Here is a 22,081-nt window from a genome sequence, read left to right as displayed (position 1 = left end):
CCCCATGCATCACACCAGTTGTAATAAACATCCCCACGGATCACAGGTCTGATTTTAAGGTCCATTAAAAGTAGTTTCTTGTGTTTGTCTCCCCACTCAGTTCATTTTTATACTGGACTGTGATCTTTGCTGTGATTTACTTAAGTGTAAAATCCTTTCTAAAAAAAAGGATGTGGAGTAATTCTGGGACTAAACTATCCCAAATGTAAAGACTGATCCTACAGGACCTGTTAGCACCTGAACTGCTAACCCTTCTTGGAAAGCCTCCCCTCCAGCTGCTGAGCCAGCTTGTTCTTGCACAGTCTGAGATACCTGATGGGAGAAAAACATGAGAGGATAAGAGTAGTCAGAGTGTAAAAAGAGGGAAAGGGAGGCTCTTACAAAAAAGCATAAGGAGAGGTTGGGTGAGTTTGATCTCGTTGAAATAGCTAACATTTTCCTAAATATAAGAAGCTTTAATGTTTATGCCTTGTTCTGTATAGACTCTGGGCAGAGGAGCAGGGTAAGGCTGAAAATAAAAATCAAGTTGTCCTGCATTATACTATCATGCAAAAAAAAAAATTATATATATGTGTGTGTACATTCACACAGCAGTGTAGTTCAATATATATATATAAAAAAAAAAGTCTCTGCTGTGAAGGACACTTTTGCTTCATTTGGAGAACAATGTAGCACTAATATTTGCTTAAGATGCTATTCCAACAAGCACTTATAGCAGAGCTTAATTTTATGCATATGACTTAAGTGTGTGCTGAAAAGGTTGAATGTTTGCTGAACCAGGGCCTAAACCAATAAGTCACCTGAGCCAAATCCATACTACAGGTTTTCTTTTGCCAAAACTTGCAGAAGGTTATGAGGTGAATATTTGCTCAAGTGGGGTGACTGTAAACAGCAACCCCCCCGCCCCATGCTGCCAAAACCTTTAATAGGAAGATCCTTCTGCTAGAAGAGTTTAGGTCCTCCAAGAGAGTTACTGAGCTCTGGCAACAGAAGAGCTCTATTTGCAGTTATCAGCTGGATCCTTAGCAGGGCTTTCCTACTGAAAGTCCACCAGCAAAGTATTTTAGAGAATAAGCCAGCTGGGGTTTTGTGTGTTTGAATTTATGACTGATAGTTTTTCCATTTCTCCATGTTTTTCCATCATGATTTGTGTGTTTCAGAAGACTGATATATTGCAATCAGTGCTCTGAAGTTGTCACTTCTCCAGTCATGAAAATGCAGCTGGAAGTCTTCTTGAGATGTCCGTCTCGACCTCAAAGTACAGTAAAAGTAAAGGTATGGCACAAAGTGAGCTTCTGTGTATTGAGTATAGCAAGGCTAGAGCTGTAGACACATGGACACTCTGCACCACACTTTTATGAACAGCTCTGTCAGGAGAGCAATTGCAGGATGTGAGAGTATCCCATAATTTAATCTGATACTAAAGTTGTGTTTCATTGGACTCAGAAACCAGTTCCCAGATCTTACTCAAATAATGCAGTCACTGAGTTCACCCTGAGGTTTGCAAGCTGGTTTATGGTCCAGCTAAAGGGCTTTGTTGGGTAGGGCCTTGGGAAACCTCAGTCTCCACAGCCTGAAAGGAATGTGTATTTTTGGAGTCCCATTTTGAACCTCTTCTCTGTCACCTCTCCTCTGCTTTCTTTGCCAGAGAAACAAAACCATTCTATATTAAAATGATAAATCTTTGTTCAACATGACTGTTTTGACCTGCAAACAGAACAGCTTTCCGTGCATAAGATTTTTGTTACGAACAAAACCTGTTGATCTTCTCATTCCAGCTGTTGCAAAAGACAATCTCTTCCCTCCTGATGTCCTCTGCCAGTGAGGATGGGGTAGGTATAATGAATGTTGACAAAATAAAGTTAAACTACATAACTTTCTGTAGAGGCAGAGTACAGGAGATGTGAATCAGGTGGGAAGATACTTGAATACAGAGATGAGGATTCCTGGAGGTCATGTTGTCATGCAACCTACCACTCAGCCTGGCCTATTGCCAATTCATGGGCAGGTTGGCCATGGCTTTGGCTGACAGGCTCTTGAAAACCTCCAAGGATGGAGATTCTGCCTTTCCAGGCAGCCCACAAGCAGTAGGAGATTCCACTAAAAATAATGGGTTTTTTCCTCATGTCCAGCCTGGGATTTGAGTGGGCTGGACCCTTTGTCAAGCTGCTTCCACTGCTGATGCCCTGCTATCACATGACTGCCATCAGGCTGGCACCCTCCTTTTTTTGAAGGGGCATGCCACAGATGGGATGTGTTGAAAGCTTTAGCTCAGCTGTGGGCCTGCAGAGCTGCCTGCACATAGCACTGTGTCCAGGCATTCAGAGCTGCCATGGGCTTTCCTCTGTGTTCTGGCTGAGGATCCAAAGACAGCAAAGATACAGTCCAATCATCCCACCTTTTTGGGATGGGCTTCTAAACACTATAAACCACAACTACTTCCTGAATTGAAACTGCTGGCAGGCAGGAATAGTAGGGAAATCTGCAAACTACAAGACTTTATGACTGTATGAATGAACCAGGCGTGAGCCACGGGGATCCAGGGGCTAAAGTACAGTTTATGTCATCACAAAGTGGTTACTCCTTTAATCTGAGATATCAGAAGAACCCTGACTTTTGGCACAGTGACCCAGATTTATCAGAGGTGAGGGAGGCACCCAGGTAGGTGCCTGCCTGGCATTGGCTGCTGGATGGTCAGCAGTGAAGGAGCAGCACCTTCAGAGGTTGGTTAGACCCAATTGGCATCCTGAGATCTCACCTTTGTGCGTGGAAAGGGGCAAAGGGCAGCTTCTTGTCTCCTTTAATCAGCCCAGTTAAGGTGACACATATTGGAGGTCATTCTGCTTTCCCTTGTCCTACAGAGTCTTCTAGCATTTTGCTGTTATGTGCTTCATGGTTTTAATGGGATTGAAGGATAGTATTTCGTGTGGAACTTTGCTCTGCAATTGTGAATTATTTTTCTTGTGCTGGAGGGTGCATGTTTTGTTTAAGCAAAGAGATACAAGAAATTTGCAAAATATGTTTGCTCTTTTAATAGCAGTTAAGTCTTGCTGAGTTTTACAGGCTGTGTCTGGATGGTTATAGGCTGACAAAACGTCGTTCCTTTCAAGTTATTAGAATTCAACCAACCTCTTTCTCATGCTTCAGTTTTTATAGTGCTTCTGTTTAGAAGTCTGGCAACTTAGAAACTTTTTTTTTCCTGAGCTGAAATGCAGAGATAATTTTTTCCTCTTTTTTTCTTTCATACGTGCTTCCACCTCTGAACCAGTGCATCTCAAAAAGCAGCACACCTCAACAAAGGTTAATCACAAGAAATACCACTTGGGCTGGCATTTTTTGGTGCCAGTGCTGCTGGAGTTTCTAGCTTTGTGATAATTTCTTTTGGCAGAGAGGTTGGCTTTAGCTGTCACTGGCCTTGACCACTTGTTCCTGAACTAGTGGCAGCCCTTCTGTTACACCAGTGTAGATGTTTGTGCAGCTGCATGGTGAACGAGACTGTAGAAACAGTCAGGGGTAAAAATAATCTAGGGAAGAAAAAAAGAAAAGTGCTGTTTTACCTTGAACCAGGCCATACATGTGAGTATCACAGACCTGTAAAGTGCACAGTGGGAGTGTGGTCAGAGGCTGGTCATAGACAGGTCCCTTTGAGGAGAGAAATGGATGTAAACCTGCCATCTGAGATAGATTTTTTTTCTCCAGCTATCAGCTATTAGTGTTGCTGGTTCTTCTGGCAACTTGCTGTCTTCACTTGGAATCACTCCAGCTTCTCATCCCTCTCCCCAGCACAGAGTACAGCCTCTACAAACTTGCTCAGGCACAGCTGGTGGGGAAACTGCCAGTCAGGGCATCAAACAGAAAGGAATGTGAAGGTGCCAATGGTCATAAATGATGCATGCTACAACACAAAGTTAGAACGGGACAAGTTACAAAATCTTTTCCCCTCAGTGGATCTGTTTGGTGTCATCGATCTATAGTATGTATGTACACATTGCACAAGTGAATTCCTGTGGCTGTCAGGAAGCTAAAGGGAGCATATGCAGGTTCTGCTTCAGCTAGCTTGAGTTCAGAGTCACAGGAGCTTTTTGTTGTTGTTGTTTTTCGAACAGCTCATTTTTAAAAGCCTGGCTGGGCAGCAGCACTTTAAGCAGGAGTGAGATCCAGTTATTGAAGATGTAATATATTAATTCTTTCCATCAGTTGTAATGCCCCTTTCTTTTTGAGGCCTTAAAAAAGTTGTCAGTTGGAAGAGGACCTTACACCCTGCATCTTCTGAGCTGAATGCTGCTTAGAACAGAATGTCCAGGACTGTTTGTTTTAATCAACATGCTTTTATCACTGCAGAGCTATGAGGTGCAGAGCGTGCTGGGAAAGGAGGTGGGGTTATTGAACTGCTACGTCCACTCTGCCACCAGCCACCCCAACTGCGTTGCACTGGAGGAAATTGTTCTTCTGGAAGCAGCAGGAAGACAGTGAGCTGAACTCTGGTCAGCTACTATAGTATCTGTGGACTTTGTAATGTGGTTATCTGTTAACTAGTGCCACAGATAATGTGTAATGCGAGTGTGATAAGTGTTGAGATAGTTTATTAAAACTGTGATTTACAAAGCATGTTGTGCTAATGCTGAAAAGAATCTGTTTAAAGAGACAGAATCAGTTCAACTTTCTGAACTCTCCTGCACCAGTTCAGAAGTTAGGAACGTAGCTCTTCAGCACATTCACTGTTTCTGTATGCAGTGTATCTTGTTCTAGAAGTTTTGACTGGTTGTAAATTTTCTTTTTAATAATACTGTATTTATTCTGTGTTGATGGAAAATATTTTACTGATTTTTTTTTTAATAAGTACTTTGCTGTAGGCAGTGAACATTGGTCTAAGCTGAGTTTTATCAGCAGATTCCAGATGTTCTGCCAGCTGCAGAACACAGTGCTGTGCATGGGTTCTGAGTTGTAATATTTGTTATCACCTTGCAATAAATGTTATAAAGACAGAGACTTGGACAAAGCTTATGTTTTGAAGTGTCAAGCATATATGAAGTTAATGTTTCACAGCTAATTGGTCTTTAAGCATAGAACTACCCTGTTATCTGTAGCTTTCCACAGAACGGGTGCTTTGTTGTAGTTTCTGTTACAAGTAACGAGCAAACTGCTGTGCAGGCCACAGTTATCCTCACCCTGACTGTGCAGACATGGTTTACAGAGAAGTACCAAAATCCTCCTTGGTGTGCTTTGCTTGAGATGTGAGAATTAATGTGGGAGTTCAGTCAGCAAACAGATTTTTTCCCCCCTTTTCCCAGTGTTTGAAAAACCTACACAGGTCAGAGGAGGAATGAAGGGTTTTATGCAGGTCCCAGTGTGTGGTTACCTGGGAGAAAAAGAACAGCAAACTCGTTGTTATGCAGATCATTCCTGTGGCTGAGGCTGATAATGGAAAATCTTGTGTACATCATGATTACTGAAGGAATGACCCAGCTCTTGAATCCCCCTTTTCCCCCCTCCTCCAAGTGTTTCATTCTCTTACCTGCTTCCCCGTACAGAAGAAGGGGACCTCAGCCCATTCCTGCAACAGGATACTGCCCTGTACAGGACCAGCGTCCAAACGAGCCAGGTTTCTCTATGGGGAAGCACTGGCTGCTGGCGGTGCTTGTCCCTCGCCTTCCTCTGCTAGTGCCGACAGTCGTTGTCATCTTTATGAAAGCACTGTCGGAATTCAGCACCCGGTGTTACTGCCTGCTGTCACTTTCACCTGCAAGGAACAGTGCAAGTGGCCAGCTCCTGCACTGGGGTGTCCTACGGGGGCCGAGAGCTTGGCTGCAGCAGCAGCAGCAGCTCCAGGGGACTGCCGCTTGCCCCAAGTTTGTCCTGGGACAGACGTCGGAGGCCGTTAGTGTTGGGGAAGTGTGGAAACCACTCCCGAGGGGTTTTAACAGGAAAGTTAACTAACGTGTTCTTGTGTTCTCTGTGTGTTTGCTTATCACAATGCAGCCGCTGCTCAACCCAGCAGTACCTCGGAGGCAGCAACTGGATGGGGAGCTGGTGGCTGGACAGGGTGCTGGGATTTCCTATCTAAACACTGCTTTTCCCAAGAAAGCTCGGACCAAGTGATCCTTGAGGTCCCTTGCGACCTCGTGTTCCATGCCCTGACTCAGCATCCCGACACAGCGCTGCCGCTCCTGAGGGAAGCGGAGTTTGCAACCACTCCGTGTGCTGTCCCAGTTAATCCCACCGTGGCACGGCCCTGGGTCTGCCTTAGAGAGGAATACAAGCCACCTAACCCCGGCATTTCAGCTGCTGGTACCCCCCGTATGTCCCCCCGCCCCGGAGCCGGCAGCAGCTCCCGGGCTGCGCAGCTCCCCCCGCTACTTTCCAAACACAGCAAACCAGAGCAGGGTTGATTTAAAATGCTTTTCTTTTATTCTTAGAAATGCTGTAAAAATTGATATAAAAGGTCGAGCATGCTCAGTCTTTTTTTTTTTTTTCATCTTAATGTCTAAAATACATGGGGTTTGAATCATTTTAACAGATGTACCATAGCTGCTTCGGTATGAGTAAAATGTAGAAAAGACGAAAACTACCATTATAAAAATAATTTAAGGGGAGAGAAGACGAAAAATAATATATATATATATTTAGCTTTTTTCCTCTTTTTTTTTTCTTGCAAGTTTCGTGGTGCAAGACTCGGGCATCGCCCCACGTCGTTGCCACACCGAGAGCGCGGCCGCGGCCCGGCAGGTCCCACGGCGGCTCCGCGCATCTTCCCCACGCCCCGACACGGCCTGGCTCGCCGCGGCACGACACGGCAAAGGCCCGGCACGGCTCGGCTCGGCAAGGCCCGGCCCTCTGAGGTATTTATCCACGGTCTCCCGGAGTCCGTCTCTCCGTCCCGCTCCCCCCCGGTTACCGGCAGTCGGTGCCCGAGCCGGGCTGCAGGAAGGAGGCGCTGGGCAGCTGCTTGAAGAAGTGCCGGAGGCTGGTTAAGTCCCTGGTGAGCTGCTCGATCTTCTTATGCAGTTTCTCGTTCTCGGCCGACAGCTCTAGCAGCTTCTGCTGCATCTCCTGGTTGCGCCGCTTCGCCTTGTCGCGGCTCTTGCGCACCGCGATGTTGTTGCGCTCCCGGCGCTGCCGGTACTCGGGGCTAAACCTGTCCACACACTTCTTGCCGCCGCGCTCCTTCCCGCCGGGAGCCACCGGCGCCGGGACGCCCTGCGCCGAGCCGGGCACAGAGCCGGCGGCGGGGCCCGGGGAGCGGGTGCTGCAACTGGACGGGGAGCTGCTGCCCGGCGGCTCAGGGGAGGTGGGCGGCGTGGGCTGCCCGCTCAGGTTCATGATGGTCTGGGCGCAGGTGGCGATCTGCGAGGGCAGCAGCGAGGAGGAGAGGTCGCTGTCGCTCCAGTCCGGCTCCTGCTTCAGGGCGCCGCGGGAGGAGGAGGAGGAGGAAGAGGAAGAGGAGGAGGAGGAGGCGGTGCGGGGCTCGGCGCCCAGCAGGGTGGTCATGGCAGTGCCGAGGTCCTTGGTAGGGTCGCGGCCGGCGCCGCCGCCCGGCGGCAAGTACTCGCCGTAGTCCCCGCCCCGCTCGGGCTTGTGGTTGCTGTTGAAGAGGTCGGCGAAGAGCTCGTCGTTGCAGAGCTCTAGGTTGGGGACGGCTGACATGGAGTCAATGTAGGAGCTGAAGTCGATGGCGCTCTCGTCCTCGTACATTGCCGGGGCGGCGGCGCTCAGCTCCGCCAGGTTGGTGCCGCTGCCCCCCAGGCCGCCGCCCGCCTCCTCGCCGCTCATCCCGCAGCCGCCGCGGGCCGCGGGCTTGCAGGCGGGACCCGGCCCGCCGCCGCTGCCCACCTTGGCGTCGTAGAAGTTGGCGGGCTCCAGGCACCAGCTCTTATAGCATGCCGGGGAGTCCAGGCTGTAGAGAGCGGCGGCGCTCATGGGCGAGCGGGACGCGGCGCCGCACGGCCGCGGCTCAGGGGCTCCGGGCCACGGGCACCAACCGCCGTTCCGCGACGAGCGCAGCTCCAGCCTCCGCCGCGGGCAGGTGGGGAGCGGGGCTGCTGCCGGTACTGCTGGTGGTGGTGCTGCTGCCGCTGCTACTACGTTGCCGTTACTGCTGCTAGTACTGCTGCTACTGCCGGTGATGGCACCGGTGCTCCTGCTGCTGCCCCGCCGCCGCCTCCCCGAAGGGGTTGATCCGGGCTCGGGTCACGCCGTGCTCGGCGAGAGGCAGGCGGGGATGGGACAAGGCGTCTCTGGACCTGGGAGCGAAACGCCCGCTCGGTCCCTTCTTATACGGCGCCGGCCCCGCCTCCTGCCCCAGTGACGGGGAACGAGTATTCCCGGCACCCCCGGGGACCCGGGGGCGGGAGCGGGTGGGGTGCGCGGCCGCGGAGGCAGGGCTCCCGCCGCGGAGAGCTGCCACCTCCCGGTGGAAGGTGGCCGCGGTCGGGGGCGGACTTCCCCGTGGGGGACGACACGGTGCGGGGAGTGGGCAGGCGCCCGAAAGGCGACCCGTCCGGGGAGGGCTGCCCCGACGCCGGTACCGGACCCCGTTCCCCCTGCAGCGCTCCCGCTGAGAGTTAATTTTCCCTTTTTCTGGTTTATTTCCCTCACGGGCCAGAGGAAGACCCGGCGGCAAAGGCTCATTTACCCCCACGCTGCATTTCCCCCCACTCACTTCCCTTGCAGTGCCCTGGATGAAGCGATCCGGGAGGGATGCTCCTGCCCACGCGTGTCCCTGGGCATGGCCCTAGCGCCCTCCCGAGGTCCCGCTCCCCGTTGGTGCCAGAGAGTCCGCTTGGACTGCTTAGTGCAGGGCACTCTAGTGGGGAAGGGGTCTCTAAGGCATCCTTAGCTGCTCCTTAAAATTTAAAGCAAGAAATTCGTAATTTTCCCATTCTTCCTTGCATCCACCAAATGACTGTTATTAAATTGGCAAGTATCAGCGAAATAAAGACATTTTAATTATGTGAAATGTGTAAGTTTTCTAGTTGCATAATGCCTTGTAAAACCCTGACTGCACCCTCGGGTGCTCCAGTGACCGAATTACAAAAGAATCACTTTTTTCCCCCCTTTTCTATTAAAAATTTCTATTTTAAGTTTTATTTATTTATTTTTTTCCCTTTCTTTCTTTCCAGAAAACCCAGCTAGATTTATGACACTTCACAGCACTAGTCCAGCCGCTGAGTTTGCAGCCCGGCGCTCAGCTGACACTGCTGGCCCCGAGCTGTGTCCCACCGAGCGCTGTGCTGCTGGCTCCAAGGTGGCTTTCCGGGGACCGCGGGTACGTGCCGGTCATGCCGGGGCTGCCGCCTCCCTCCGGGCAGAGCTCCATCTGCCGCTACCGCAGCTGTTGCAGTAACGCAGCTGTTTATCGACGGGGTGTGTATTTTAACATAAATAGTTGGGACAGGACTGGTACATGCTCTCCCTTTGGCTGGCAGCTCCCGGTGGGAAGGCCTGTGGGATGGGGTAAGTGTGCCCTGCCTGGCAGGTGAGGAGGTTTCACATGTAGGGGCTTGGCTGGTAGCTCTGGTACTGAAGTTAACCCCACAGTGATGCTGTGCTTAAATAAACCTCATCCGATTTGCTTGGAAGGACATTTGTTTGGAAGGACAAGAAGGACTTTGAGGTGCTGGAGCATGTCCAGAGAAGGGCAGCAAAGACTGGTGAAGGGTCTGGAGAATAGGGCTGGTGAGGAAGTGGGATTGTTTAGTCTGCTGAGAGGGGACTTCATTCCTGTCCACAGCTCCCTGAAAGGGAGTTGGAGTGAGGTGGAGGTTGGTCTCTTCTGCTTAGTATCAGGTGATAGGATGAGAGGAAATGGTCTGAAACTGCAGGGGAGGTTTAGGTTGGATATTAGGGAAAACTTCTTTAATCAAAGTGTGGTCAGGCATTGGAATAGGGTGCCCAGGGAGGTGGTGGACTTGCTGTCCTTGGAGGTGTTCAAGAAATGTGTAGAGATGGCACTTTGGGACATGTTTTAGTGGCATGATGAGGGCTCAGATTGGTGGTTGGACTTGACAGTCTTAGAGATCTTTTCCAACCACAACAAGTCTATGATTCTGTGATTTAGCAGTGTGACACATGGTGACAGTGGCACAAGAACTGGTTACTTCTTGTTTCTGTGTTTTGTTTTTTAGTGCAAGCAATTTTTCCTTTCCCATATCATAAAAAAAAAAAATATTTCCAAAGCCACCAGTTCTGCACATTGCTACTTTCTGCCCTCCAGCACCAGGGTACCTTCAAGTCACACAGCTCCACACCACCTGCCTGTGGCCTGGCTGTCCAGCAGGGAGCTGCCACCATCACCTGCCTGGTGCTCCTGGATTTTTTTTTTCTCTGCATGGAGTGTCAAGAGGTGGGTGCAGGGAGCATAGGAAAGTAGTTCAGAAACACGAGGCAGTGACACCCACTCTCTGCCCCTTGCAGAGTCTGTTGACTGCTGGAAGGTGACACATCTCACCTGTCACAGCCATAAAGTTGTGTGTCTGGGACAGCATCCCACTTAACATGGAACTGTGTTATGCTTTCAGCCCGCTGAAGACCTCATCCCCAAAGGGCAGCTGGTCATCAGATGGTGCTGGTGTGCAGCTGAGCCAGCCCAAACAGCCTCATTTAATGTCCATCATGTGTTAGGCCAAAAAAGAGACGTGATTCCCAGCCAGGTCACCCAGCCCCCACTGGGCACCCTGCCATATGGCAATTAGATTCTCAAAATCCCTTGGTCACCTGCTGGGCATGGAAACTCCATGTAAGCCCCAATATCAGCCACCTGTGTCACACCTAAGCTCATCACAGGGGACACAGCTTTGCTTACAGAGTCTTCAGGACTTCTAGGTGTGTTCAGAGCTTGTGGTCAGTCTTATTGATATCTCTTCTCCCCCAAAACCAAGTGGTGAGAGCTGTCCCCTGGAAGGTGAACTGATTGTGTTTGTTGCTGAGCCTGAGATGTATGACTTCAGCAGCACATTTCGGGGGTTTGCTCCACATCCAAGGCAGGCTGTGAAGCCCTGGGTCAGATCATTGCACTGCTCCAGCCTGCATCCACCCCGCTGTTAGTGACTGAAGAGCAAATGAAAGGATTTGGGGGTTTTAGCTCTTTTAAACTGTACTCTGACTCCCTGTGGGTATTTGTGCCCTAGCACTGCCAGCCTGGGCTGGGTTTTCTCAGCTGCACCTGTGCTTGCTGAATTAACTCTTCCATACACCCTGGTCCTCAAAGGCCAAGGGCTGCAGCAGAGAAATGTACCCCTTGTTTTCTCACACTCTTCAGGATGCTCTGAACCTTTTTTTTTTTTTTTCCATGCAGGTTTTGCATCAGTTTCCAGCAGGGCTGAAAGGTGTGAGGCCAAATTCACAGCCAAGTCTTCAGCCTAGCCAAATGAAATCCTGCATAGCATCATTTAGTGTAAACTTAATGGACAGGTGGAGTGAGTGGTACCCTCTCCTGTCCCACTGAAGAATTAAAAAGCAAACTACAAGCAAAGAAAGAAACCCTGTAAAAATGTGGAAACTGTAACCTAATCTTTTCCAGTCCCTTACAGCCACTTGGGCCCAAAACTTTTTGCAACACCAAAAAAAAAAAACCAAACCAAAACCCGGCCCTAAACACACTCTTCTGGCAGCTGCTGTTTTGATGTAAGATGTAGCTCTTTGGTAGCTTTGCTACAAGATGAGTGACACCACTGGGTGCTGTGGGAGGCTGCCAGGTGTGACCTTTCTGTGTAGGTGCCGTTTCTTACAAGCAGCATAGCTTAAAAAAGAAAATTTTTAAACCCAGCTCATTACCAAATGAGGCAAACAGGGTTCATGAAGTGATGGAGCAGACAGCAGACCTTCCTCTCAGTATTTGTGAGAGGAAAAAGAAAAGAGCTTGAAAGCCACACTAATAAATCCTTATTTTAACTCCTTGGTTTTGAAAGAAATGGGAAGTTTTGGGGAAAAAATGTCTCTAAATGTAAGCACTTAATGTGCCTGGCTTTGGGAAGCAGCTGGCCAAATCCTTCAGCATGAAACCAGAAGAGCTGTAGGAAACTCATTCCACAGCTGAAGACAAGCCCAAGTCATTGCTCTTGCAGAGAGCTCATAGGGTCATCCTTGTGCCCAAACACTGGCCACAGACACCTCAAGATGAAATCTAACTTGGGGGGGTGTGTGTGAAACTAAGGGGAAATCCTGAGCATGACAAGCAGCATGCAGGAACCTCTTTATCAGTGGGGGAAGCTGCAGGCTGCAGCTGCAGGGCTTTCCTGTGTTATTTTTAGTTAGAGGGAAACTGTAGGGTGGTAAGGACTAGGTTAAACATCAGGAGTATTCTATACATGAAGAAAAACCTGCTGAGAATATATGCTAATGGGTCACCCAGCTTTTTTTTTTGATGCAGCTAATGAATTTCCAGATACAGTGCACATCTGGTTATTGAATCTGAGGAGGAAACATTCTGCTGTGCTTGTGGATAGTTACTGGTTTGGTTTGCATCATGAGACCTGAAGCAGCCTCTGATTCTGAGCTGCACACCATCTCTCCTGGAAGCTGAACAAACCCACCCTGTCAAGCACTGAGCCTGGTGCCTTGAGGTTTGTGCTGCGTCACTGCTTTCCTTGCTGCTCCACGGGCTGGCTTCAGCCTGCCGCCTGCACTGCTGCTTTTTGCAGAGAGCAGTGCTCAGCAGTCAGGCTTGGGGACAGCAGCTGCTAGTTACAGATGTTGGAGGTTCTTTTCAGGCTCATTCAGCTGCACAGGGAAAGCTCTGTCAGGGCAATTCCACTTGCTCCACACAGGATGTGCTTCTGCTCAGGCAAATGCAGCAGCTTTGTGCTTTGCTCCTTAGCTGACTCTTGAGCTGGACAAATACATCACTAGGAACTGTGATGCAGCTGTGGCTTCAAAGTGTAGCACTTAAAATAGTAAAAGGCTCAGTTTTGACTCCAAGGTAAGAGCCATGGACATTGTTCTAAGCTCTTTTGCACAACAAAAGGCTGAGGGGATGTTTGGAAATCCAGTGGCTGGTCGTAGGAGGTGTTTAATTGCACCAAGGGAAGCATCATGGACATGCTGCACTGCAAAGGGTTCTTTCACCTGCCTCAAAGGCTTTCACCCCTGGCCTGATGGCATTTTGGTATAAATGGAGGCAGGGTTCACCAGTCCTCTTCCTCTGGGAAGAGCCAGGTTGTGCTCCTCAGTCACTTCAGCCCCTTCTGAAAGCCAAGGAAGCCTCAGCTGGCACTGGAGGGAGTCCTGCAGCTCACTAACAGCTACTGCTGCTGAAGTCCTGCAAGAAGAGCCTCGTTAAACTATAAACCTAAACTTTGTCCAGGTCAAAGTACCTAGTAAATATCTGAGCTATGTGCCAAAAGTGCAATTAAACACCTCCTACAGCCAGCCACTTGATTTCCAAACGTCCCCTTGGCCTTTTAATGTAGTTTTTTATTGTGTTTTAACTTTCTTGTATTTGTCACTCTATGGTGTGAAAGCTGAGTGCCTCACCTCACCACTCTCGAGTCATGGTGCTGCCTTCCTTACTGCTACCAGAGATTGAAAGAACCAAATGCAGAAGGCATCTTACACAACTGTCTATAAAAATAGACTATGTCACACACTTATGAAAAAAACCCTACTGTCCATTGATTATTATCTCTATAAATGGGTAAATGAGGATGTTTTCTGTGACTAAAGTGCCTTAAATTAATCTTTGAAATGAGGTATACAGCTGAAAAGTTTAATTTTATTGTTAAATAGAAGCTTCCTCTACAAAAATACAGCCAAATGCTATTTTTAACTAATAAAATCTGATAAAAAATTTAATTAATTTCTTGACTTGTGACACTGTTGGCATAAAGAGTTGAGTATATTTAGTGAGAAAGTAACAAAATCATTGCTGGAAAGTACATGAAACAAAAAAAAAATCTGCCTCCCTATTCTTAGGTCTTAAGGAGCAATCTTCCCCATCCTTAGTTTTTCATGGAGCTGTATCCAGGAGGCAGATTCCTCTGCTCTCCAGCTGAAAGACTCATTTGAACTGGTGCCAGCAGTGGCCTGTGGCAAGTCTGGGACTACCCCATGGCCAGGGTGGCAGGAGAGAAAGCCTGTAGGCAGTGAAAGGGCAAAAACTCATCTTTATTACACCTTTTCTGATAATTATTAAAAGTCTCAATGTAAACGACCTCCTACAGTGAATTGTGGGTAATAACCATCATATTTGAGAGACCTCTCTCCTCCCCTTGCTGTCTGTGGTGGGCTGCACTTGCCACCAAGGGTACCTGACAGCTGGTGGCCAGCGAGGAACAGCCACGTCTGGCACAACTTCCCCATTTTGGCAGCAAAGCTGTGCTGTGCTGCAGCTATGGCAGGAAGCTTCTGGTGCTCTGTTGTGTCTGCAGTGGCTCCTTTTGGCTTTGGCCAAACAAAGAGAATTTGGAATTAACACAACATGAGGAGGGTAAAGGACAGAGAAAACAGAGCACAACCTCTAATTGTTAAAAAACAATCTGCTGGAACAAACTGGCATGGCCTCATCCTTGCTTTCTCATTATCCAGCAATGAAATAACCACCCAGATATGTTAGGTGTTACCCAGAGCTAAAAGGAATTTTCTGTTGGATTTTATCGTGTGCTTCACTGCTTCTGTTGATATGAAAATCTTCTAGCTTTAATTACAAATAACATCTGTCTGCAGAACAGACTCAGTCAGTTGTCAAGTCTCTGTAAAAGCCAAAATCACAGACTTTCATGAGGAGGATGCCTACAAGCTCACAGAGTATGAATTTGTGCTTGCCTCTGAGTGATCTTGGTGCCTTTCATGTAAGTCTTTAAGCTCTGCAGCCTCTCCAGTTCTTTCCTAATTTTAACACAATGACCATAAAGCTGCTTTGTTACAGAACTAGTTAAAAAAAAAAAAATCACTGTTTGAATACAGCTTTAATACAGAAAAAAAATATTTTCCACAGTAGTCAAGTTAACAGATGATGACAAAAGTAGTTAAGAGTCTTTTTCCATTTTGGCCTTAAAAGTCTGATCTGGTTGCAGCTGTGTCTGAGGGGATGCTTCTCCTGGCAGTCTGGGTCCTAGGGAGCAGTCCCTCACATCCAGGGCTCCCATCCTTCCCAGACTCTGCCAAGAAGGTTGGGGTCTGTTGCTTGATCAATCAGGCATCTCACTTGGGTCTCCTCTGAAAGTCCATGCTCTGGCTCTTTGGCTCTGATGTTATGATCAGCATGACCACGAGCCACAGCTGCAAAATCGTTATAAGAGAGAGACTTCTCGTGGCCCAGGCGTAGCTCATCACTAAAATTGAGAACACAAAAATAAGCTTTTACTGAAGGAAACAAGCAAATAAAAAGAAGTCTGGGATGGTGTTTCAAATACAAACCAGCACTTGAACACAATTCATGCAGCTTTGTTTTTCAAGACGTGGAGACTGTTCAAGAGCTGGAGAAGGTATGGCCAGTGGAGATGGTGAATTCAAACGTCCTTTACTAGTGAATATTTACCATGAATATTTTAGTCTTGACCAAGGTCTCTAACTGAAAGAAGGATGCAGCAGTTCATATCCAAGCTCTTATCTCCTTATCTGCCCTGCTGATTTCTGTCTGCAAGAAGCATTTTGCTGCCTTTTCCAGTTCAGCCTTGACCACAAAAGGGACTCCTCCCAAGTCCTGCACTGTTCAATATTTGTCTGGTTTTAAAACAGGCCTGCTTTCTTTGCCTTTTTTTTTTTTTTCCTGATTAATCCAAAATGTCTTTTTAAAAGAGGATGGAAGGGATTAATTGTACTTTAACTGAACTTTAAAGACATTCTGGCTTGAGCCAGACTTGACTAGACTGACATAAATAACTGAGAATGCCATCAGATCTGAATTTGATGGGTTTTGGGAAGCAGCTCACCTCCATGCCTCCCATACAGCTGGTTCAGGTTCCACCTCTTGCAACTGTCCAGCAGAAGCATATTGATTTAAATACTACCCCTAGGCCAAAAGCTGTGGAGATGAATGTAAAGCACAGCAGTTTGAGGAGTGAGAAGTGAAGCAGGCTCAGAGGTTGGGGATGTGTGTGCTGCCAGGAACAGTAAAACTGCTCAGGAGGCCTGAGCTGGAGCAGGAACACTCAGGGGGAGCTATCTGGTGTTTTGGCTGGGGGGGGGTGATTCAGAGCGCCTGTGTGCGCACCAAACGATTCTGACAGGAGGCTGCTTGAAATGTTGCCCTGTCTGCTGCTTCTCTTTTCCTAGCTGCCATTCTATCTGCAGGGAGCAAATCCTGACACAGTAGACTGCCAAAGCTCTCAGTGGAGCAGTCTGAAGCAAAAGGAGAGTGTCTTACCAAGTGATTGTTGCTGGGTTGGCACCTTTGAGCTTTCTTTTGACGTAGCTGACTTTCTGCAAAGGGTACCAGTTTACTTCAGCTGTGTTTATTTCCTTCATCCATGTGCCTCCTTTTCTCAGCTGTCTTTGTTCAAAGTTCTAAAGGGAAAATAAATTTGCCCTGTTTATCATCAATCATGTACTTAAAAAGACCTTTAGGCTGCCAGCTCACAGCAAATTGAGCCAGTAACTCCTAACTGCAGCTGCAAGGGAGAGCAAAGCAGGGAGATGATACCTAGCCTGCCTATGACTCGAGACTTAATTTACAACTGGAATTACTGAAGTGCAGTTAGTTTCAGATTTTTATTCTGTAATGATTAGTTTGATTTACAGTGCTGTTATGCAAATTTAAGAATGCACAAACTTGAAAATATGATCAAAAGATACCCCCATTTTTAGGATTATTTTGCAGATAAAGAACAGTACAGTGATAACACAGATGTGCTACTATTCTTTGTCCATCAGTCTAGAATTCTGTCATTTTAAATCCCTTAAGTTCAGTTTCTCTGAGAACTCAATAAAACAAAGAAAAGATAAAAGGAGCACTGTGAGTGAGCATTAAGAAATGCTTCCTTTTTGATCAGTTTTGTCCTTATTACTGTTTAAGAGTTTTCACATGAAGGAAAAAGGAAAGAGGCAAGCTCCCACCTTCCAGTCCAAAGAAGGCTCTTTGACAAACACATCCATTGTGCTGATGAGGAGGTCTGGGTCAGCACGATAAGCCCTTAGGGCATGCACCATCACACTGTAAATGAGCCCCCACTCCTTCACTGGCATCATCAGATTAACAAACTGGCGAGTCAGACGGAAAGGCATCAGCTCTGGCACACCTAAAAACTAAGCAAGGGGGAGGACAGGAAATAAGAAAGAAGAAACAAGAAAAATAAGTCAGGAAACAAGAAATAAGAAGCCTTGGAACAGAAGGATGAGAAAAAAATATTATGTTCTTTGTATGCTTTGAAACCCTCTTTGCCACTTAACTGAAAGTAATCTGCAACATGGTAGAACAGGACCAAGTTGTGACACCAAAACTCTAGTCATCAATATTCAGTGACAGTGGTTGGCAGCATGGCTGAAATACACAAACCACCATCACCCAGACTCTGAAAACTCTGCAGCTCCCTGCTTCTCTGAGAATATCCAAGAACAGAGATTTTCTATTAACTAGAAATAACCTGTAAATATTATTCTACATCAGAATGATGGCAAATGAGGAGCACCCAATTTAGGACTGAGAATCCACCAGTAATTGCACACAATGAATCCAAAAGCTGTAACAAATGAATGAGGAAAGAGTTACCTGTGTAGCTGAGCCAAATGCATATCCAAAGTCTATTCCCACCATGCCACCTGTCTCCTTGTTAATCATGAAGTTGGAGAGATGTCTGTCTCCAATACCAAGTATCCAGTGACTGATGCACATCAGTGCATGAGAGCTGGCAAAATGGGAGCGCAGGGACAGGAAGGCTTCAGGAGAGGTGCTCATTTTCACAAAGGCTCGCCTGGACAAAGCAGAAGGCACTTGTTGCATACAGAGGAAACAGGAACTTTTGCTGCACAAGGTGTGGTCACTAACAGCACACTCACCTCAGCAGGTCTTCTGGAACACTGCTTTCCCTGCTTCTGAAAGACATAACTGCTTCTCTGCGGCTAGCGGTTCTGAGGATCAGTGAAGGAGCAATGTTAGCTGTGGGAATATCAGCCTGCTGGATGCTGGAAGTTAAGATGTGCACACGACCATATCAGCACATCTTGCACACCCCAGCAAACAGTGCAGCAAGCCACAGAGTGTCTGCCCCCCCCCTCCCCCCCAAATTTATCTGATATTAAAAACACTCCCTCCTCTCCATTTCTCCCAACAGTTCTTTCCAAGACTGGCATTTCTTAATGCCAAACAGTAGGTAGGTTTGTCTAGTTTTCTCCAGATTAAGTAGATGGGTTAAGTTTTCATCCAATTGTGCTCTTTCTGGCTGGACAGTCTATTCCAAATAGAGAAACTAAGTCCCAAATTCAATCTCTCAGCAGCATACTGACACTAGAAAGTAGTGCAGCACAATGGGAAGCAACAGAACTGAACAGCTGCTGCTGAGGACATCCATGTTGTACACAGACAGGGAGGGAGGGCCACTGCTCTGTCCTAGCCCACATCTGGTGCTGGGAAACGAATGCTTGTAAGCAGCCCAGTTTCAGCTGAGAAGAGCCAAGCTGTGGATCAGGGCACAGCTCTGCGGTATAAGCCAGCATGAGGTGAGTTGGGGGTGACTGGGAACTGACTTGAGAAGCACATTCTGGATCTGAATACAAGTATTGCTGTCAAGACAGTTAAACAAGTCAAAGTTTTCCTTTAAAAAGCAAGAAACTAGCTTAAGCAGGTTATGAGCTCGTCAGAAATGCTCCACTGGAAACTTCACTTCCCCCACTGCAAGATCTAGGCAGGTGTGGAAACTCCTCTGAGGGGATACTCAGATGTGGATCCAGACCATCCAAGATTCTTAAATTCTCAGTGAATCTCAGAGATTTTCTCTGCCCAACTCCAGCAGGGGCTCTGGCTCTGAGGCAGCCTACCTAACTGCTTAATCAGGAACAAGACACCTAGAAAGTAAAGCTGATGAGGAGCATCTGCTTCTAGACACTTTCTTAAGGATGTGAGCAAGCTTCTGGAACTATTCCTGTGCTCTGGTGGGATTTTGGCAGTACTGAACTTCTCCTGCAGAGCATCTCCAGTAAGACAAAGCAGTAAATGAGCAAAGATCAGACCTAGCCAGCATGTTAAAATAGAGATCATGTTTTTTTCCTGGAATTTCTACAGCTCTGTGTGTGCACACTCTAGTTTCTGTATTTTACATGCAGTTCTCTTTTACAGCCCACCTGTACATAACAGCATATCGAGAGATGCCTTGTGCCTTCCCACCCATCTTGGACAGCCACTCAGAATAGGCAGCACGAGGTCCTTTTTGGCTAGGGACAAAAAGAAAGAAAAAAAGACTGATCATTTCCCTACATAACCACTTTGCACTTGAACATCCACAGGCTGTGTTATGACCCATGAGATTTTTATGCACAGGAGTCAGGAAGCTACAGCCTACATTAATTTTAACCTTGCTATGGAAATGAAGTTTATGCAGTCAGTGCTTATCTGATCCATCCATCTCCTTCCCCCCCAGCTTTGAATGCACTTCAATCATATTTGACAGAAGATTAGACATCTCAGAGGTGTTAATTTGTCTAAAGGCACTGTGAAAATTAGACGCTGCCTTGAGAAGAAAGACCCAAAATAATTTCTCCAGGGAGGGAAAGATATTTTTAACACAATCTCATATCCATTTGAGAGGCATTATGTAGCCTACCACACTACACAATGCCTTTGTCCACCCAGCCAGGCAGGGAATGCAGCAAGGCAGGCTGCTATTTCCTCAGTGTGTGCAAGAGGGGAAGCAAGGGGAGCTTGGACTTAAGGTATTCATCCATGAGAAGTCAGTCTTCATTGGTTGCACTGCTTCTAGAATAATTTTCCATCCTATCTACATCCACTAGCCATGAAACTTCTATTCTAGAAAGACAGCAGCTTAGCACAGCATCTTCCTTCTGCCTTCTTTCCCAAGTGTCTTCTGAGATACAGAGATCCTTTCCATTTAAGAAGAATTTATCATTTCTAGGCTGCACAGCCCATCACTTCAAGGAAAGGATTTCAAAACTTCAGAAAGTCATTTCTCCCACACCAACCAAAATGTTGCCGGAAAGGATTTCATCAGAATTTTCCTTCTGTCATTCAATCATAATTGACTTCACTGAAGCACATATGGAAAAATATTTAAAGTCTACATACAATAAAATAAAGTGGGGTTTGTTGAATTTTTTGCTTGGTTGGGTTTTTTGCTTTTTAAATAAATCATTAACTGCTCTTAGAAAGGCACTAGACTCATAGAATTGTTTTGGTTGGCAAAGACCTCCCAAGATCATCAAGTCTAACCACCAACCTCAGACCACCATGGCCATAAAACCATGTCCTGAAGTGCTATGTCCATACATTTCTTGAACATCTCCAGGGACAGTGACTCCACCACCTCCCTGGGCGCTGATCTTCTCCATTCACTATATTAAAAATTTTCTCCCCTCCTATGGTGGTTCCCTGTGAGTCCTCCTCCACTTTTCCAGTCAATGAATTGGGGCTAACACAATACTGCTGCTGCTCACAGAAGTGGAGCCAGACAGCAGTAATGCAGGAAGTGCAGCAATTCCTAAACTGCTCATAAATCAAATAGCTGTAGAAATAAATAATCTTTGGAGTCCAGCCTCCACGTTGGAGGTTCCTCCAACCTGCCCCAATAAAAAAGAACCAGTAAAAATAAATGGTGACAACAACACTTTGACAAACCCAGAAATTATGTACAAGAACAACAGTGGTGAAATAAAACCACATTTCTGAATTCCAAAACAGAAACAGGCTGCAGTGCTAGAATTGAATCAGTTGTATAGATATTCATCCCCCAATTACAATCAACAAAAAGCAAGCTAATTAATTCAAACCCAGCATTTGTACACAGCCACAGAGAGTGTTCTTTTACAGTCGGGTTTTGTGCATCTCCTGCCAATTCCCTCCCCCCCATCACTGACTCACAGCTGAACCCAGGTTCTGAACAGCTCCATCTCCCCTCAGCTCCCCCCTGCTGATCTACAGTCCATTTCCTGCCTGATCAAATCAAGAGATCAAAATCCTTTGCTTGTAAAAATCAATCTGCTGATAAGGAAATGGTGATGATAATGACGTTGCACTTGATTATAAGGCTCTTGTTTAAACAAGCTGGGTGGAGGATATTCCAGGTACAATGGTACTCATTAAACAAACAGTTGCCAATTACTAATTTGGGTCAGGAAGTACAAACTGCCGCCTTGCTCAGAGGTGCTTTTATTTCTTTCTTAAAAAAGGAAATGCTGTCAGAAGGTTGTCAGTATGAAGCCCCACCATCAGGGGTGGTCTCTACTAGAGCAGGCAGCTAAAGCAATCATCACCTGTTATAGTTGATGTCCTCCTCTTCAGACATGCTGTTCTTAAGGAACTCTTTCAAAGTACAAGTGTTTTCCAGCCACTTGATGAGTCCTAGTCTGGAACAAAAGAAGTCAGAGAACAAGTAACTCACAGTTGAACTTTAGAGGAACACCTAAAAGTCAGCACCTTCTAATGCCTTCTAAAAGAAGGTTGAAAGCTACCAACTGAAATACACTCTGAATACCCGGTTTCCAGACAAAGCCATTTCAAAGGCAAGGAAGCAACAGATTAAGACACAAGAAACTAGCACACAGAAACCTCACTTTCCAATGTTGCAACAGTAATAGATCAGAGAATGGTTTGGATTGGAAAGGACCTCAAAGATCATCTAGTTCCCATCCCCTGCCCTGGGCAGGGACACCTTCCACTAGCCCAGGTTGCTCAAGGCCTCATCCAACATAAGGATTTCTTTCTCTTCAAGATAAATGCCTACCTTGTTGTCATGGGGATGACCTGGTAAGTTTTTATCTGCATATTTCTTTGGCTACACGCAGCATCTTGGGAGAGGATGATGTTCATGACATCAAACAGCTGCTCGATACGTTGGTCTTGTCGTAGGTCTTCGCCTCCTTTGACGAGAAAAGGATACTCCTGCTCATCGCTGCCGCGGATGGTTATGCGTTTTGGCTTCCTCAAGGATTCCATTACACTTATCTTGGAAAAAGACAGGAAAATATATGTGACAAAAGTCTG

General features: G+C 46.9%; 3 protein-coding genes across 3 annotated transcripts in view; 1 reads left to right on the top strand and 2 right to left on the bottom strand.

Annotated features, from left to right (window-relative positions):
- The window catches only part of SPIDR (scaffold protein involved in DNA repair), a 183,566-nt gene extending 179,093 nt beyond the window's left edge, over positions 1 to 4,473 (top strand). The window contains exons 18-20 of the mRNA XM_054394612.1: positions 1,161 to 1,275; positions 1,779 to 1,832; positions 4,342 to 4,473. Coding sequence (XP_054250587.1) covers positions 1,161 to 1,275; positions 1,779 to 1,832; positions 4,342 to 4,473 — 301 coding nt within the window. The remainder of the gene's footprint in view (positions 1 to 1,160; positions 1,276 to 1,778; positions 1,833 to 4,341) is intronic.
- A 2,335-nt stretch (positions 4,474 to 6,808) lies between these two features.
- On the bottom strand, positions 6,809 to 7,917 carry CEBPD (CCAAT enhancer binding protein delta). The gene has a single exon (XM_054394721.1). The coding sequence runs from the start codon at positions 7,915 to 7,917 to the stop codon at positions 6,892 to 6,894; it is 1,026 nt and encodes a 341-aa protein (XP_054250696.1). The 3' UTR covers positions 6,809 to 6,891.
- A 7,144-nt stretch (positions 7,918 to 15,061) lies between these two features.
- PRKDC (protein kinase, DNA-activated, catalytic subunit) overlaps positions 15,062 to 22,081 on the bottom strand; it is a 79,388-nt gene continuing 72,368 nt past the window's right edge. Inside the window, exons 79-86 of the mRNA XM_054394781.1 lie at positions 21,822 to 22,042; positions 21,352 to 21,444; positions 19,210 to 19,299; positions 17,929 to 18,000; positions 17,642 to 17,843; positions 16,990 to 17,178; positions 16,301 to 16,440; positions 15,062 to 15,266 (exon numbers count right to left, since the gene is read on the bottom strand). Coding sequence (XP_054250756.1) covers positions 15,062 to 15,266; positions 16,301 to 16,440; positions 16,990 to 17,178; positions 17,642 to 17,843; positions 17,929 to 18,000; positions 19,210 to 19,299; positions 21,352 to 21,444; positions 21,822 to 22,042 — 1,212 coding nt within the window. The remainder of the gene's footprint in view (positions 15,267 to 16,300; positions 16,441 to 16,989; positions 17,179 to 17,641; positions 17,844 to 17,928; positions 18,001 to 19,209; positions 19,300 to 21,351; positions 21,445 to 21,821; positions 22,043 to 22,081) is intronic.

This window comes from Indicator indicator, chromosome 31 (assembly GCF_027791375.1).
Source record: "Indicator indicator isolate 239-I01 chromosome 31, UM_Iind_1.1, whole genome shotgun sequence".
Lineage (NCBI taxonomy): Eukaryota > Metazoa > Chordata > Aves > Piciformes > Indicatoridae > Indicator > Indicator indicator.
The sequence above is the reverse complement of the archived record's forward strand: the minus strand, read 5'-3'. Positions and strand labels throughout refer to the sequence as shown.